The sequence below is a fragment of the Vombatus ursinus genome, unplaced genomic scaffold, assembly GCF_900497805.2.
Source record: "Vombatus ursinus unplaced genomic scaffold, bare-nosed wombat genome assembly UNPS02014791.1, whole genome shotgun sequence".
NCBI classification, from domain to species: Eukaryota; Metazoa; Chordata; class Mammalia; order Diprotodontia; family Vombatidae; genus Vombatus; species Vombatus ursinus.
Genome location: NW_020954569.1, coordinates 50,487,210 through 50,506,750, shown reverse-complemented (window position 1 = coordinate 50,506,750; position 19,541 = coordinate 50,487,210). Strand labels below are relative to the sequence as shown.

The 19,541-nt window shown below is 40.3% G+C and overlaps 1 protein-coding gene across 1 annotated transcript in view; it reads right to left on the bottom strand.

Annotated features, from left to right (window-relative positions):
• Window positions 1-12,189: 12,189 nt before the first annotated feature.
• FHOD3 (formin homology 2 domain containing 3) overlaps window positions 12,190-19,541 on the bottom strand; it is a 687,613-nt gene continuing 680,261 nt past the window's right edge. Inside the window, exon 24 of the mRNA XM_027869130.1 lies at window positions 12,190-13,075. Coding sequence (XP_027724931.1) covers window positions 12,993-13,075 — 83 coding nt within the window. The 3' untranslated portion in view covers window positions 12,190-12,992. The remainder of the gene's footprint in view (window positions 13,076-19,541) is intronic.

Here is a 19,541-nt window from a genome sequence, read left to right as displayed (position 1 = left end):
GAATATTATATTCCCTTTCATTTATAGTAGAAACTGCTAGGACTTGTGTGATCCTGATTGTAGTTTATTGGAAGTTGAACTCCTTCCTTCTTGCTGGCAGTATTTTTACTTTGATGTGAGAGCTCTGGATTTTGGCAATGAACATTCTTGGAACTTTTCCTTTGAGCTTTTTTTCCAGTAGGTAATAGGTAAATTCTCTTTATCTTTACAATATGTTTTGTTAAGTGTTTTAGAGATGCACAAAGCACACAGCCAGTGATACAATAAATGGGAGGCTTTTTCCTAGTAGGAAAAGAGGCTGAGCCCAGATAAGACTGGGTAATTCTCATTGACTTTACACTAATGGGAAGCAATCACCAATCAGACAATGAACACCTACCACACATCTGCTATGTGCCAAGCTTTGTGCTAGGCACTCCTGCGACAAAGACAAAAATGAAATAGCTTCAGGCTTCAAGAAGCTCACATTCTGCCAGGAAGATAACACTTACATAAATAATGGAGCTGTTAATAAAGAGAAATATCGTACCTTGCTATGGCTCAAAAATGAAGATGTTGGAATTCCTCCTATTCAAGGTTAGAGGCAGCTTGCTTAAGTAGGAGATAATCAGCTCTCAGTACAAGAGGGCTAAGAAGCTTAGGCCAAAGGAGAAAGGAGACTTAGGCAGTAGGTACAGGACCCATCTCTGGTAGGTATAACTTCTGGGGAAGTTCTCTCCTCACCTGTGTACATAGATTGATCCTAGTCTCCTGGGCCTGGTGATGCCTTTATTCTAATGGTGACTATCCCTTTGAACCCCTGCCCTTTCCCAGCACAGCACTAATCCAGTTAAAGAAAGAAATTCTCTCAGCTCAGGCAGACCCTTCTCTAATTGAATTATGGAAAACTGGACTCAGGTTCTGGAATGCTAAGTTAATAGCACTTACTTGATGATAATTACAATATTCAGCAGGTTTTTGAGGTTGTAGAGCCTAAACTTTGGGACAGAGTACTGAAGGGAGTTGGCCTCTTAAGGGGTCAAACATAGGCAACATGCTGTCTCATTTTACAGGTGAGAAAACTGGGGCAAACAGAGTTAAATGACTTGCCCAGGGCCACACAGCTACTAAGTGTCTGAGGCTACATTTGAACTCAGGTGTTCCTAACTCCAGGCCCAGTGCCTTATATACTGTGCCATGTAGCTGTAGGGGCAGAGGTAGACTTTAGTTTGAGTTTTCATTCTAGTACAGCATTTCCCAAGCTACTGAGCAGAACTTGGCTGTTCTAGTTCAGTGATCTCCAAACATTTTTGCTCATCCCTATCAGTAATCAGAGATACACACACACATTTATATACACATATATTGTGTGTGTATAAATTATATAATTTATCACTGTATTATGCATAATAATAAAACAAAACAAAAAATGGAAATCTTACAAGGAAGAGAAAAAGGCAAAAAGTACTGTGTGATCTTACAGTAAACAGGGAGTCACTGGAGTTGATTGAGTATAAGAGTGAACATGGTCGGACCTACACTTTATGATAATCATTTTAGCAGCTATCTGCAGGATGCACTGGAGAGTGCAGAGACTTAAGGCCAGCAGAACAACTGTGGACTACCAGTATTAACTCTCTGGGGCACTCTGTTTTTCATGGCTATCCTGTAGTCAAGCTTGGAGGCTTAAATTTCTGACAAAGACACACAATAGGAAGTCTCTGAAACTGGATGTGGATCTAGGCCTCCTGGCTTCAAGACTACCTTTCAAAGAATTTTGCATTATTCTAAGAGTTCTCTCCCCTTCATCCTCAGCCATCAACACTGGCATTGACAGTAAAATAAACAAGGACATAGGTGGTGTTTCATAAAGCTTTATTGCAAGGTGATTTTAGATACTGCTGAAGAAAAGAGATCAGCATTGCATTGCATATATCAAGAAGTTTGGGACGTGAGTCTCAATTCAGATTTCCCAGTTGGACTCTATATCTCAAGAAAAGCAAGACTGCAATTTCCAGGTGGGGCATATCAGAAGAAAAAGAACATGGACTTGAGAACACTGAAAATTACTCTCGGTTCATCTCCACGTGGGGTCAATGTGTCCAAATGGCTCAGTAGACAATTACCGATATGTTGGTTAGCAAATTCTCAAACACTGTTTCAAGTTCTTTATGAGTCATGTGTCAGAACAACAACAAAAGCAACTTTATAGACAATTTAACATTTAAAAAAAAATCAAAAACCTTTTTACCTACAATGAGTAAACAACAACAGCAACAAAGACCATGGTAAGATCAACAATGACCAAATGCATACAGGGGTATTATCTTTGACCATGCATGGCTTGTTTTTAAATTACAATTCACAAAATAACACTGCCAAGAAGTCTATTTTACACTATGCTACACACAATGAGCAGTAACATTTACACAACTGTACAGCTTTTATCTTTTTACCTAAGAAAAGCATCCTTCCCTACTTTACAATTGTTAACTTTATTTTTTACAATTCTCAGCTCACAGAACAAAAAAAAAAAAAAACACCCTAACAACCCAGACACTGAGTCTGCCTGAAGGCCCTCTCCCAAAAGAAGAAAGTCCTATGTCCATGGACCATCTCTCCCCATGAGGCTTCCAGATTTCTGGACTGTAGCTATATGTGGCCAGTTAGCTACATGTAGCCTTTTGAGCACCTCTTGAGCCTCCATTGTGAAGACACATTCCAAATGAGGAGACAGTTATTGTCTTCTTTTTCCCCCCTCCATCATAACAAAGCTTTACTCACACACGGCCCTTCCCCACAGGTGTCCCTTGTTTAGAGGGAACTCACTTTGTGTAAACCCAAACTTACAGAAATAAGAAATTCAAGAAACGATTCTTTTAAGCAGTCCCTCTACTCCTCTGTGGTGATGATAAAAAAAAAGATTATTTTATTTCATTTTCTTACAGAATAAAGAATTTACAAAGAATCGGGAAAAGAGCAAAAGTGGGAACACCCCTTCAAATGTAGAAAGTGCCGAGTGAGGCAGAACAATGGAAAATCCTCGGATGATGCAGAGGGAGTAGAAGGCAACAGAAAGCAAAGCACGAGATAAAGCCCGGAAGAACAGATACACGGCCTAAAGCTGTGCGGCCACTAGCTTTGTAGCTTATGACCTTCAATTTGAACACAGAACACTTGGCTAGGCTGAGGGCGAACCTTATAGACTACCTGGAGGGGACCGGTATTTAAGAGGCCAGGAAGCCGCCAGGGCACTTCTCTTTGTTATGGAGCTTTCACACAAAAGCTACACAATCTCTGGTATAGCGCGTTTGTACTGTGTGATGTTTTAAATATAATCACTTTCATTGCGTCGTCGCTTTGGAGTCAGAACGAACTCCCTCATTTTACAGATGAGGAAACCAAGGCCCAGAAAGCTTATGTGACTTGCTCGATGTTACACCAGCACCCTGTGTCAGAGGCAGAATTGGAACCCTGATCCTCTGGGATCAAATCCAGCATTCCTCTTCTTCACTGGACGTTACTACCAACTGCACATAGTAACAGCAATACTATTATGACAGAACTCTGAATGACTTAGCTATTCTCAATGCAGTGATCCAAGAAAACCCTAAAGGATTCTTGATGAAAAATGCTATCTACCTCCAGAGAAAGAACCAATGGAGTCTGAGTTCAGATTAAAGCATACTATTTTTCACTTTATTTTTTGGGGGGGGGAGGGGGTTTGGGTCTGTGTTTTCTTTCACAATATGACTAATGTGGAAATATGTTTTGCATGATTGCACATATATAACCTGTATCAAATTGCTTACCATCTCAGGGTGAGGAGAGGGGAAGGAAAGAGAGAGGGGAGAATTTGGGACTCAAAATTTTCAAAAATGAATGTTAAAAGTTGTTTTTACATATAATTGGGAAAAATAAAATATTTTTAAAAAGAAGAAAAATGTTGATTCAAAAGGATTATTGTAGTCTTTTTTATTTAAAAAAAATCAGATCCGTAGGTCAATTTTTCAAAAACAAAAGCACACTTCCAATGTTACAATAGAAGTTCAAGGAAAAATATGATTTGAATTATAGAAGGCTGCTTTATAGCCTTTTTTCCCCTCCCAAGAGCACAGTTATAATAGAAAGTTAGTTCCAAATGTACATTTTATGGAAACTTTCCAGCACAGATGATCATCTTTCTAGTATCTGGGCGGCAGCTCAAATGCCTGTGTTACTTAAGGGAGCACTTCTCATTTGACAGAGATAGTTGCATTCAGTTTTTTCTCATTAGTGTCTGGAATATTTGTTTCTTGAGCTGCATCATGGAGTCACATCACAGTAAGTGAAAGGACCTTGACTATTTCTGAGTGTTTCTTTGTTGAGCTGATTTTTCTGCTCCTCTTTTCATTGGAATCCCTCTCCTGAATGGAGCTGCAGGACAGGTAGTGATACCACTCTTGGTACCACAGAGTCCATGAAAATTATTGCAAAAGAGTCACCTGAGTGTACTCAGTGTTTTGACCATCTATCCATCCATCCGACTTCCCATTCTCATGGCTGTTCCCATATTTCTCAGTCTCCTTTTAACTTTAACTGCCCACAAGAGAGGCATTTCTTGATGTCAAACTTTAATTTTGAAAACTTTTGTCTTTATGGCCTAGATGATTCCAATAAAAACCAATAACAGCAACCATAACAAAATCCAAAATAAAGAAATCTACTTTTGCCTATCCCATTCAGATAATTGGGGATTTCTCCCCTCTAATTTCCACATCTTGCAGCTGTTGACACTTGCCCACCTCTTCCTTTAGCTGTGCTGGTTAGTTCTGGACTAAGTTGACCAGTTACCCTTGGTTGTACAATCTCTGGGGCCTTATTTTCTTGACATGACTTTCCATTTTAATGGTGGACTCTGGGCTACCCAATCCAAAGGAAGTTGAGAAAGGAGGTGGTTTCTCTGATTTCATAGTTCTTGATAACTAGAAATGTAAAAAACCACCATGTTCCCCAACCAAGAATCAGAATCCTTTCCCTGGACATCCTAGTTGTAGCCCCAGTGAATGAACCAATCACAGGTCTTGCAGAAAAGCAATGGATCTTTCTAAAGTGCAAAATTTATGTGTGTGTGTGTATAAAATACACACACACACATACACACAGAGGTCCATAAAGAGGAAATGACATGTTCAAGGAAGATTAGTGGAAGATCTAGGACTAGAAACCAAATCATCTGACTCCCAGTCCTATGTTTTCCATTACTGCAAAGCTGCCTCATCCAATAAACTGCTAATGGAATGAGTCAAACTGAAAAGCTAGAGCCATTGCTTAGGTTACAGTGACTCGGGGAATAAGGGCTAGCACTTAAGAGATCTGGCTTTAATTGGACTAATTCACCTTGTGACTGATTTTTGTGGTTTGTTTTTTAAGCGCCAGCTCAAAGGTACTCCAGGCTCCGTGCATGTCTCTAGAACATCTCTTTGACTATGCAGTTAAGATGCAGCTGGTCCCATTCATTCACAGGCAGAATTGCCATTTTAGGCCTAGACCAAACTGCTATTTCTGATGGTGATCTATGGAGTCCCTCCACTGAAGTGGACCTAGGGGCCTAGTGGTGATGCCAATCTTGGTACCACAAGATCCTTAAAAACGACTTCCATTTCTGCTTCGGTGGCAGATAGAAGGTTATATCCTTGGTGCACAATCATGACAGTCTTCTCTTCCTTCCCTAGGGATCTGGGAGTACCATTTCACCAGAAATATTGTGAACTGAGCTCTTATCAGTGGTGGAACACATGTTTCTTGGTTGCATTCTGCAGACATGTATACATTTATCAAGTCCATTCAAGTATACTATTTTCCAATGGTAGGTTTTTCTTCCAATTATCCAGCCTGTTAAAATTTTAACCTGTACCTACATAGCTATATATAGCTGGTGCTTACCAAGCAAGCATATGTGAGGGAGAGCTCACAGTGGAGTATCAGCAGAGTCTGAAACATCAGCTTTAGACAGTGGTTATATCATCTGTTCATAGTAATAATACCTTGTATTTTATAGTACCTAGGGCAACTAGACATTGCCGTAGTACAGAGAACATAGGGCCTGGAGTCAGGAAGACTCATCTTTCTGAGTTCAAATCCAGCCTCAGACACTTACTAGCTGTGTGACCCTGGGCAAGTCACTTAACCCTGTTTGCCTCAGTTTCTTCATCTGTAAAATGAGCTGGAGAAGGATATGGCAAATCACTACAGTATCTCTGCCAAGAAAACCTCAAATGGGGTCACAAAGAGACACAACTGAAAAAGACTGAACAACAAAATATAGTGCTACTATGTGCACTAAGGTACTTTATAGATATCTCCTCATAACAACCCTGGGAAATAGGTGCTACTATTATCCCCATTTTACAGCTGAGGAAACTGAGGTTAAGTGACTTGCCCAGGATCACACAGCTAGTAAGTGTCTGAGGCTGGATTTTGGGTCTTCTTGACTCCAGGCCCACTCTCCACTGTGACACCCAGCTGCCTCCTATATTTCTTTTAAGAAAAGTAACCTGTCATGTCCCTAGTACTCATGAAAGCAATGCTGGTCACTTGGTTCTGATTCCTTTGTCCACCTGATTGATCCTACCCTGGTCAGAAACCTTACTCAAGCATCCCCTTATCAGGAGGATCATTGTATCTTCATGAAGTTACAGAAGATGCTTGTTGGTTCCCTTGGATTGTATAGATGCTGAAAAGCAGCAGGGCAAAGCAGGTAGTATACTAGACTAGGAATCAGGAAGACCCAAGTTTAACCCTACCTCTGATACTAACTGTATGACCAGCCTCTTTGTGTCTCATTTTCCTTATCTGGAAAATGGAGATAATACTTGTCACACACACACACACACACACACACACACACACACACACACACACACCATACAGGGTTGTTGTGAGGTAACTCAAAGGGGATAATTCACATAAAGTCCTTTGCAAATGTTATTATTGTGGTGAGGGGATACACTCAAAACTTTGTAGATGTGGCCAGTTGACAAGTGCTGAACAGCAAGCTCTGAAGCTGAGTAAGTGTATGATTATAATTTTTCCTACAGACTAACAGAAGGCTGCTCCAGTCTTCAGTGGGTATTTCAGGCCCTGCTCCATGTTTGAATCAACTGATGCAAGTGACTGGTCATCATGTGATCTCAGTTAGAGGCTGTATTCCAGGCCCCTGATATTAGTGTTAATCAGGAGCTTCTGGCAGAATACTGATTACTCCCTTTATGCTTGTGTTGGGAGGATGGGCAGAGCCTGGGTAGGTCCCTAGGGGGCCTTTTTGACTTGGAAATGTAAATCTGATCACATTGTTGAGGACCCTTTCTGCTGATTGACTTATTTCATTAAAGATTCCTTCACCAGGAAGGATTAAAGGATGAGGGTGGCTTTGTAAAAGGTTCTCCTGCAATCTGAGAAAATTGATCCATATCTTTAAGATGAATACTATGTAAATGAGTCCTTGAAATATCGCTGACTCAGATTCCTCTATCTTCCTCAATGGCAAAATATATCAGCTACTTCTGACAAGCTGCCTGACCTTACAGGTTTCTTTTCTACATATATGCTGGGGGTCATCAATGAAGGGCCCACAATGCCTTTTGTTAAGGGATAACCTAAAGGTTTATTCAAAAACAGAAGGACCCAATGAAAGACAAAAAATTACCTTCCAAACCAAATGCATGCAGCCCTAAACGGGCCACCACAACAAAGTGTGTGTAACTGGACACTGAGGGGCCTATGGTGAGAAAAAAAATCTGTCCAATGAGATCAGATCCTTTAAAGGATCAGAGACCAAGGAGATCCAGAGGACTTGGAAAAGCAGAAATTGTGTGGGTTTGGATTCAGAGGATCTAGGTTCATGTTTCATGGGTTCCATGGGTTCTACCACTCAGTTTCCTCATCAGTAAAACAAGGGAATTGGATTAGCTTCTAAGTTGTAACTATGTAATCACACAACTCCACTGGCTGGTATCTGTTGAAAGAGAGGTTTAAACCGACTAGTTGGATTGGACTGGGAGCATGAAAACAATTATTTAAAACATGGAAAAAAGATGTTACTTTCTTGTTATTTTTGTTTGGTGATGCTTCTTCCCCCACACTGAACTGGGTGATTAAAACAAAACAAAACAATCAATTCTCTATTTTATTTTTAGACTGATATGCTTATTGCATGTTCATCCATGGCTTTGTTGTAGTGTAGAAAGAGCCAGAGGGGGACCTGTTAGGAAAAAACCTTAAATCTCAATTCCAGCATTTATTAGTTTGTGGGTATCTCATGCATTGTACAGAGTGCTGGGCCAGGAGTCAGGAAGAGTCATCTTCTTGAGCTCAAATCTGGCCTCAGAACTTCCTAGCTATGTGACCCTGGGCAAGTCACTTAACCCTGTTTACCTCAGTTTCCTCATCTGTGAAATGAGCTGGCGAAGGAAATGGCAAACCACTCCAGCATCTTTGCCAAGAAAACCCCCAAATGGTATCACAAAGAGCTGGACACAAACTGAAATGATTGAACAACAACAAATCTGGTGATAATTTGGCATCTTAATACCCTGGATGGATTTATAAGATCCTAAGAGTTGGAAGAGACTATAATGATCCAGGCTAATCTCCTGTATTAAAGAGAAGGAAAACAAGTGCAGAGAGAAGGAGTGTCATGGCCAGAGCCATATAGTTGGTGGCACAGACACCAGTGGGCATTAGGGTTAACCATATTTAGGGAAAAGGCATAGCTACTAATAACCCAGGTTTCCTGGTTCGCACTTCAGCATTCTCTATGGTGCATACCATATGAAGAAGAGGAGGTGGTGGAAAAAACTGGGTCAGTTAATAATGGAGCAAAAACTTCTTAAAGACCATACTTTGAAATGAAAGGGGGGAAAAAACCTCAAGGTTATAAATAAATAAAACCTAGTTCTTGTCTTGCTTAGCAGAGATTTACCTTCTAACTTCCTATTTTGTTGCCCATTTAAAACAGTTCTTTTTATTTTAATCATACAACAAGAAGATGAGAGAAAAAGGTATCTGGGTGCCCTATATTTGAATGTGGGGAATAGAAGGAATTTTTTCACATGTGGAAAATTGAAGGAGCAATTAATTTTCTATATCTAATCGTTTTCAAAGCACTATTAGAGTTAAGTTTCTTAGGGGCTAACCCAGCTGTGCCCACCAAACCAATATCATAACAGAAAGATCCAGAATTAATGAAAATCCTGATTAGAGAGGAAAAAAAGCAAAAGGAAAAGGATATTTTCATTCTAAATCCATTCATCTTGAAGATAGAGACTAGACGTGATTTCATTGGTATAAGGAATAACCATGAGAGGAAAGTCCCTCTACCATTGCAGGTTGGCACCCTCTGTATAACTTAGGGTCTTAGAGAGTTATCTAGAGCACTGAGAGGCTAAGTAAACATATCCAGAGTCACCCAGCCAGTCGGTCTCAGAGGCAGAACCTACCTCACCATGTTGTTTCAAGGATCAATTGTGATAATAGACTGTGAAGTGCTTTGTAAACCGCAGAGCACTACTACAGAACACATGTAAGCCAATGCTTCAGGTGGGAGAGGAGGGGTATGTTCAGGGCATTCAGTCTCTTTGACGATGATTATGATACACACTTTAACTCAAAAACTTTTTACTTGAGGGAGCTTTGTGCACAAATTTACCACAGGATCCTCTACTAATGAGCCTTTCTAGATCCAAGGTAAGGTTAAATAAATGGGCTCACGTTTGCACTGAGAATAATTAACAGTAGGTCAAGATTGGTCTTTGGCATTTTTTTTACAAATTCTATGTTTTTACTGTCACATACTATAGCTCTTCACAATCCCTTTCCTTTCTCCTCTGAGCCAATATTTTTGTTCATGGAAAGAAGATACTGAAAGGGTTAAATTGTCCCTTCCCTCACCCACCAAAAGAGGATAAGTTGTGGAGCCTATGTAGCTAACCAGCAAGATCCCTGTGGGCAGGATCCTGGTGTCCATGGAGCTCTTGTACCCAATGGCACCTAAGCAGGGCCATGTGAATAGGAGACACTCGGCACCGGTAAAAACACAGCCTTGTTTCCAAAATCATATTGGGAAAGCACAGGGAGGAAAGCCCTAACTTTAAAGCACTATGTTCATTTGAATTATATGTTAGGATTTAGATTTGGGCAGGTTTACACAATCATGGCTTTCTGACATTTTTTCCTACTGTTGCAGACAAAAATCAAACTTAAATAGTCTGTTGTTTTATTCCCAAACTCCAGGAAAACATGCCAGTTACCAGTCTCAGTTAGCTTTATAAGCTTATCATAGGGCCTAGAGTTGGACAGACAGGGTAGGCCCCTGCAAAGAATCCTGGATTTAGCCTGGAAGGACCTGGGTTTGAATACTACCACCACTATTCTCTGGTTATATGTTCTTGGTTAAGTCACTTCATCTCTCTAAATTTCATTTTTCTTCTCTGAAAAAAGTTGGGTTAGACTAGGTGGTCTCTGATATTCTCAAATTTAAATCAGGAAAGGACTTTAGACAGTTTAAATAATTTGGCCAAGAACACACAGGTAGAGAATATCTGAGCCAGGATCTGAACTAATATTCTTTCACTAAATCCCAAGCACTTTCTACTATGCCACACTGCCAACCTAACAGCACAATACCTCTTCCCTAGTTTTCACCTAGAAATTGGTTTCCCTGGTTTCTTTTCTTTATGTTTTTTTTTTCTTCTTAAAAAATCCTTTAAATAAATTACTAACTGAAGAGGAATATTGGAGTGTTCAGACATTGCCTTCTGAATGCAACCTTTGCTCTCATGAGAAAAATTCCGTTTTAACTCATGAGTGTGGCATTTGGGGTCTCAAAAGCTAAACAAGCAACCTAGCACCTGCTCCACCTTCTTTTCATTGCCACAGAGTTATTTTTCCCTTACCAAGGAGTCCCGTCATGCTGCTATTCTGAGCTGAAGCAATGGGTAGGGGTTATAGCAAATTACCAAACCATAAGCAAAATAACACACAACACATTTGCTTTAGAACCTAGATGCTAATAAATATTAATACCCCCTTTTTTCTTCTTAAATAATAAAGACAATTAAATACAGCTTGGTTTCGTATAGTACTCAGGCATATTCTGTGACTTTTGCAGCATTTAGGTCATCCTGGGGCATATATTTCATAAATTATTTGACAAATGGTTGCTTTAAAAAAAATTCCACCTGTCTGACAACAAAGTAAAATGCAGACAAGAGAAAAATACATTCATTGATGCCTATGAGTGGAACATTAGCTTTAGTTTTCAGGGAAAGGATTATTCCTTCTAAATACATTCTCAATATCATTAAGGCTGGGCCTATAACCAGGTCAAATCTATTTGAAAAGTGAAACAACGATGGATCTGTAATTTAATGATCATTACGACATTTCAAATACTCGATGTGGGACATGACTGCTCTATTGGCTCCACCATATACAGAAAGGATTCAGCCCTTTAGAAATCCCTAAAAGAGTGATTTCCTGCGCTGCCCCTTCCCCAACTCCTTGGGGTGCCACCACCTCCCTGCTTTGATCTGGTTCCTGATGGGCTAGTGGTTAAAACTGACTAAAAAGTGTGCAAACTCTTTGTCAAAAGGATTGGTTGATTACCTCCTGCACAGCTTCCACATGGGTAGCTCTCTTAGGTAACTGAGGGAGGTGGCATCATTCTGAAGGCTGCTTCTTTTTGTTTGTTTACACACTCACTGAGTGCCCCCAAACTAAGCAGAAGAGTTTTTGACCACAGCATTTGATTTGGTGGTCCTGTACACAGACACTGCTTAACATTTCATTTAAAATTTTGTGTTGGTAGTTTTTTGTTTTTTTTTTTTCCTGAAAGGATGCAATTACAAGGAGGCTGAGTAAAGTTTCAGTTTTAGACAGCCAGAATTGTGGGAAGGAGGGGAAGAAGTCCTTTAAGGGGTGTACGTCAAAGCACTTTATTTCATACAAGTTTAACCATTATCATAAAGCCTTGGGCTGGAGGGAACTCATTTGAGTGTGACAGATCACTTTAGCTACTATTGTGTCCAGCAAGGTGGCATAGAAGATGCTTTCAATGCTAATGTTCATCGTGATAAGCACTTGTAAATTCTTTCTGCTTTATGAAATCAGGAGTGTATTAACAACTCATCTCAGGACTACTTTCTCCATTTGTTTATCTTTTTTCCCCCTCCATCTCCGGGCCACTTTCTTCATTTGTTTCTCTCTCTTTTTTTTTTTTTTCTCCATGGACTACCCCAAAGCAAAGCTAAAAGGCCTTTGAAGACTCCCTGCTCAGTGCAATGGTCTTTGTTCTAAGACAAAGATTTCTGACCAAGACTCCAAAGGAGGATTACAGACTAGATGACTGTTAAGGACTTTATCCAGGTGAAGAAAACCAATAATATCACTGAACTCTATTTATTTAATACTTGAAATGTGGCGTGCATTTATGAATTTGCATAAACATTTACAACATCTAGAATTCTTGAAACAGACATCTGGGCTTTCACTGGTGTGCAACTTTTCATTTCTGATCCAGATATTTTGGTATTGTATAGACCCTGTCTTACATGAGTACACAACACATCACGGAAGTGGTAACAGAAGTCATTTATATCTAAAAGGCCTGCTACCTACACTGAAAAGATGCCACACGTTAGAGCAATTGAACCAAATCACAGAGAAGACCAACAAGAACAGAGCTGACATCATAAGGAGGTGACGCAAAGGGGACATGTGGTACCCATGCCCATCTACACTGAGAGAACAAGCTGTGTGACGTCGCCTAGAATACAGACACTCTTTTTCACGACTGTCAGGTTGATTTCTGTGGGGCACGGTGATGCCCCCTTTTATCCCAGCTATACATTTTGCAACAATTAAACCACACAGGCCACTATGTTGTGCGTCCACGGGCCCAGGGGAGGTGCCATGTGGAAAAGTTTATCTTGATCTTAGGGAGGAGAGAGTTCTTGTTATCACCTCTGCCGAAGTCACAGCTGCATTTCAGAAGTGCTGACGAGGCCTAGTGCTCTGGCTTCTTCCGGCGTCAGCCCACTCTTCAGAGTTCTTCTTACTACAGTGCCATGGAAACCCCAGGCAGGGGAAGACAAGAATAACAAAAACCAGTGGTTAATAGCACAACCTGAGGTCGGCTGGTAGGTCATACTGTTTTCTAAGCAGATGACAAAGAGGGACTATAACGTCCATGGGTTTGAATAATCTTTTAACCTTTTCAGAAAATCATCTTGCTCCCTCTCCCTGACTGCCACCCCATACTTTGCTCCTGTAGAAATGCTTTTGACCAGCAGGCTTGGAAATTGATGGGTGTCTGTATGGCCAATGGCAGAAAAAAAATTACAAATGCATTAGACATTGAAATTTGCCAGTAGAAAGAGCAATTACTCCTCTTAGCTGTTCACAGCTATAGAGTCTCTTTTTTGAATCCACTATAACAGGCAACAACCTCCAGACCCACAGAGTAGGGCAGAGAAAAGAAGGAAGACAAGGGGGAATTGACTCAGCTTATTTCCTTCCATCCACTACATGAAGAAGAAATTCAGACTAGAATGATATCCCTGAAGCCAGCTGTGAGATGTGCTATACTCCAAACCCAATTTAGGGAAGGGAATCAGCATTTATATAGCACTATGTGCCAGGCACTGTGCTAAGTGCTTTTTTAAAATTTCATTTGATCCTCATTACCCTGGGAGGTAGGTGTTGTTATCCCCATTTTTACAGTTGAGGAAACTGAGGCAAGCAGAGGTTAAGTGACTTGCCAAGGGTAACACAGATAGGGAGTGTCTGAGGCCAGATTTGAGCTCAAGTCTTCCTGACTCCAGGCCTAGCACTTCATCTATTGTGTCACCTACTTGCCTCAATTACTTAACTAACAAGATGGACTACCTGCAGATACATTTATCGGGTAAAAATGCCTCTTAGATTGAGTTTAGAATCAAAGAATCAATCAAAAGTATAAACTAGGTGAGAACAATTTCTAAACATTTCTATTGAATCTACCAACCAAAAGCATAAACTAAGTAAAGACAACCAAATTAATCAAGTTGGGAAGGAATGAAGTACTTCAGTCATTGATTGAAATCTGATGATGAAATGTACTGGAGTTGGATGGACTTATGTATACTAGAGAAGAAAATTCTATCAGAAGGATTCCAGCAACTGCTTCGGAATCAAGCTTTGGAAACCCTTTGAGAAGGGAAATCTCTTTTGCCTCCATCAGTGCAAAACAAGGTGAGAAGTAGGACTGGAGTAAGCCCAGAGGGAGCATCATATTGTCCCTGTGCCCTGTGGGCCTCTCCCCTGCCCCCATGACTATGCCAAATAACACCTCTAGCCAGGAGCTGAGAGATGACAAATTAGACACACTGAGGAAAAGGCAGCTTTGTGAACTGTCACCTCTTCGGGGTGAGGAAAGGCAGCTTTAGGATTCTCTACCCCAACCCGTGGAGCCTTGGAGAAAGCTGTATTTGTAAGGAGAACTTTATGGGGACCCCACAAAAGGATAAAAGGACTTCTAAAAGCCAGGAACTGTGAATTACCCTTGATCACATGTTCTCTAAACTTAATCCCACTTTCCACTAGACACTGTATGTACTCATGTGGGAGTATATCACAGACTTTTAAAGGGAATGTTTTGTAAACCACTTTAGTGAACATTCCTAACTAAAAGCTAATCAACTCTGGCTGGCTAATTGATGTCAACTGGATAATTAATGGAGAGCTCACTAGCTGGGGCTCAGTAAGTTACAACATTAGAAAACCAACCCCAGACCTTCAGGATTATCCCTGTAACCTTTGGGGGGTGAGGAGAGGGCTCATCCCTCCTTTGGGAACCTGTTTAACCAATATGAGTTTGAATTATAGAGAGTATCCCCAAGTACATGTTGTATAATCCTTTTTACCTAGTTTTCCATCAACACTGTGTGAGCACACAGAATAAATGGTAAGAGCATCAAGGAAATACTTGTTCAGACATTACGGAGGCTTTGGGGCATTTAAATCACTTCTTCCAAAAGGCCAGGAGAGAAAACTTTTATTTGGTTCTTGTAACATAAATGTAGATTGTGTAATTAAACTGGTTTTGAAAGACTATAGTAAATGGTACTAACACAACCTGGAGTTTATATTCTCTATACTTAAAGGGGTTTGGCTACAGATTGGTAGCTTGAGTATTACTGTGTATTAATTGCTCAAAGGTACACATGTAAATAACATCCCTTGGTAATAATGTATTTTTCAGACCTGCTCAGTGGGCTACAAATACCCAAAAGTATCAGGAAAAGAGAAACCATTATGCTCAGGCTTTTCTTTAAGGGCCTTGGAAGAATGGCCATTTTCTTCTAGATCTATGGGTACCTTCCCTCTTTCCTTTAAGCTTAGATGTTTTAACAAAGAATGCTCATCTCTTAGCTTAAATATGCTTATGACTTGTGTCATATGGTTATCACTCAAAAAAAAAAAAGGAACTGATAAATTACTTCCAACTATAATGTTTATGACTGTTAGTGGTTTCTTGTATTGTTCCTCTTGGGTTATCTGATAATCTGAATTTTCTGAAATAGTATGGATCTTTGTTGTTGTTGTTGTTGTTCAGTTGTGTCCAACTCTTCTTGACCTCTGAGGTTTTCTTGGCAATGATACATCTTCTTCTCCAGCTCATCTTGCAAATGAGGAAACTGAGGCAAACGGGATTAAGTAACTTGCCCAGAGTCACACAGTTAAGTGTCTGAGGCCAGATTTGAACTCAGGAAGATGAGTCTTCCTAATTACAAGCCCAGAGCTCTATGCATTTGTGCCACCTACCTGCCCCATGGTATCTTTACTAGTGTTCAGCATTTAATACGAAGAGAAGAAACCAGCCAAGTTATAGACATAATCAGTCACGGCCTGTGGGGGAGCTACTTTGGAGGCGCCATGCTTACCTGACCCCCCATGTTACCCATTTCCATGCTGCCCACTCTAAATGATGGCCCTGAAACCCGAGCATTTTCCCTCTGTATTTTCGATTGCTTACAGCTATAACAATCTCTTCTTCCTTCTTTGCCGTTAAACTCTAGATTGTATGTCTAACTTGACTAGACATAATATTTTGGCTCTTAAAGGTCTTGTCTCGAGGCAGATTACATTTAATTGAGTAATGGAATGCATTCTATGCAGTGGCAATAAAAGTAAAACTTTCTAATGACCTTTTATGTTCTTTAAGCAATCCTTAAAGCATTTGTTGAAGAAATAGACTTTAATAGATTAAAATAGGATAAAAATACCTCCTTGTTCTTGACAAGAAAGGCCTGCTGAGATCTCATAACTAAGACACAAAATACTGCTCGAAGAAGGTCAGGAGGGCATAACTTACTGTACTTTGAAGCATCTTAAATTTAATTAAATTTAGCTATCTCAGTAGAAGGTAGCATACAGATGTCCATGAATGGTAATCTTAGTTCATTTAATGGAAAATGCCTGGTCAAATAAGTAGGGAAGTAAACCTCAAAGATCTAGGAGCATTTTTGAATGCTTGGTACACTCTGGGCACGCATTGAGAAAATGTCTGGCACTTGGGTTCACATGGTGTTTAAGTAAGCATCATTGTGACAGCAATGTTCTGTTTATTTAAATAAATGGAAAAAGTATCTGACTACACAGTGGTCTCTTTTAATAGCATAATTTCCTAAGCCTTACCAAAAATAGTGGCATGTAGTTCAGACTTGATTCACTTGGGCAGCTTTAAATGGCAATCAGAACCAAAACCAAATGGATGGTCTTACTGGTCAACTTAATGAATACAGGGAGAAGGTAACAAGTATTTATTAAGCACCTTCCACGTGTCAGGTGTCATTTAGTGTTTTACAAATATTATCTCACTTGATCCTCACAACAACTGTGAGAGATGAATGCTATTATTGTTATCCCCATTTCCTAGTTTAGGAAACCGAGGTAAACAGGTTAAATGACCTGCCTAGAGTCACACAGCTAGTAAGTGTCTGAAATGGATTTGATCTTGGGTCTTCCTCATTCCAAACCCCAGCCCTCTATCTATTGTACCATCTAGCTGCCTAGATATGTTCTATCCTCATCTTTTTAGGTCTCTCTACTGCTGGTGCTAAGGATCATCACCCAGTGATCTTTTGATAATGCTGCCAAATGGGGAAGAGGGCATAGCTCAAGCAAAAATGCCGGATATACACCTGGGCATTTGTATATACAACTGGACTCAGGGGTTTTAATAGGTCAAAATAGGGTTAACCTATGGCAGAATTTCAAACTTAGAGAACTGCTGAAGAGCACGAACCGTTGGAATGTTTTGGCCTTTCTTTGACTCCTCAATGCCTAGAATAATTGCTGGCACATAGTACTTGATTGTCTGACAATGCAAATTAAGGGAATGCATATTTAACCAGGTCAGTTCCCTGATCAGAATCCTTCAATAATTCCTTATCTCCTACAATAAAACTTCCTCACTGTCTGGCTCTAACTTATCTTTACAGCCTCATTTCATTCTAATCCCCTTTGTATGTTTTATGTTCCAGCCAAAGTGGACTATTTGCTGGTCCCTGACCTTATCCTGCTCTCCTGAGCCTTCCTGCATTGCTGCAGGTTGTCTCTTGCATGACATGCTTTCTCCTTTCCACATCTCGGCCTGTTCGAATTTTTCCTCTTCCTCTAAGGTACCATTTCTGTCACAAGACCTAATACATACATACCCCAATCTTTCCTTTCTCATATTTCATAAAGGGCATCTAATTCCTTTTGTCCAGACTTCCCTTGATCAAATCCTACCTTATGTCATGTTTATTGGGGGAGCTCATTGTCTCTCCCGGGCCTGCCCCCCCCCCCCCCCCCCCCCATCTCCCACCTTCATTAGGTTGTAAACTCTATGAAAGCAAGTACTAGTATGTTTCTTATCTACACATTTCCAGCCTGTGGCACAGTTCCTTCTATATAGTAGGTGCTTAATGAATGAGAATTTAGCCTCAAGGTTGTGTGTGTGTGAGACAGATCTCATATCTCAACCTACTCTCTTTGCTTATTTCAGGAAGATTAAGACAAAGTTCATTTTATGTATTCATCCCACTTCCCCCTTTAAGCCTTTTCCAAAGCAGTGCCATATGCTGAAAGTGTTTTGTACTCCACTCAATCCACCAAGCACCTTTCATTTAGAGATATTTACTAAAGTCCTGAAATTCTACCCCTTCCATAAGGCCATCCCAGATTAATCAAGGAAAGCTAAGTCTTTTTTCTGGGCCTTGGTTTCCTTTTTTATGAAATGAGCTGCTGAACTGGATGATGATTATGATGATGATGAAGATGATGATGATGATGATGATCTTTCCCATGTGGAACAGTGAGCCTTTGGCCAGGAGCCCCCCCCCCCCCCCCCCACAATGGACCCCACCAGAATTAATACACTCAGTTTTGGAACTCTGTCCTGAGGCTGAGTTGTCCTGATTGGTTGTTAAGTTCAAATTCATCTAACTCACTTTATCTACCATGTTTCACATTTCACCCAGTCCTTAACAACAAACCAGGGCCTACACCAGCATCTTGTCACTGGCCCTGCTGTTGCATTATCTCACTTCTCTCCTCTGCTTTCCAACTCTTCTTACTTTGGGAATGGTAATTAAATTAATATTACTATTAATATTGGGAAGGACCTGACAATCAAGTGCCCTATGGCCAGAAGTGTACTAATAAATGTTTGGTTCTCCAGAGGGGGAAAATAAAAGTATGCACCACACAATTTTATGTTTACTCTGCATTATTATTATTTTTCTCCATCACTTTCTTAAGTCTAGACAATCAACAAAATACTAAATCATGACTTGATTTGCCGTGTTTACCAATTTCTGAGGCATGCATGCCCACACTGAAAATTTTATAATCAGCTCTATGAACTGGTACCAGCAGGCTCTAATATATTCCTGCCAATGGCTCAACGCACAATCCCCATGACTTTTTAGTTTGGTACTTCCTTTCTAGGCTACCATTCCCCTACACAGGAAGTGCTTTACCCCTCCAATCCCCTCATTTAAAATTAGAATGAATTCTCCTTGAGGACAGGCATTGTGGAATTTCATATTTGTATCTCCAGATCCTAACATATAATAAGTGCTTAACAGATACTTTTTCATACATTTAAGGTCATATTAATACCTAATATTTATATCACTTAATCCATTAACAAGCATTTAATAAGGACTTACCATGTCCCAGGCCCTGTGCCTTGGGGAAACAAAAAAGAGGCAAAAGTATAGTCTCCACTCTCAAGTAGCCCCACCTTCTAATGGTGGAGACAACATGCAAATAACTATGTACACGCAAGCTACATGTAGTGTAAAAAGGAGGCAATCACTGAGAGAAGGCACTGGGGATAGAGGGTGGGGGTCCAGTGGAAAGGGCCAGGAATATGTAGCAGTTTACTGTTTTCTAGGGGCAGCTAGAAGCACCATAGTGCACAGAGTGCCAGACCTGGAGTTGAGAAGATTCATCTTCCTGAGTTCAAATCTGGCCTCAGACACTTACTAGCT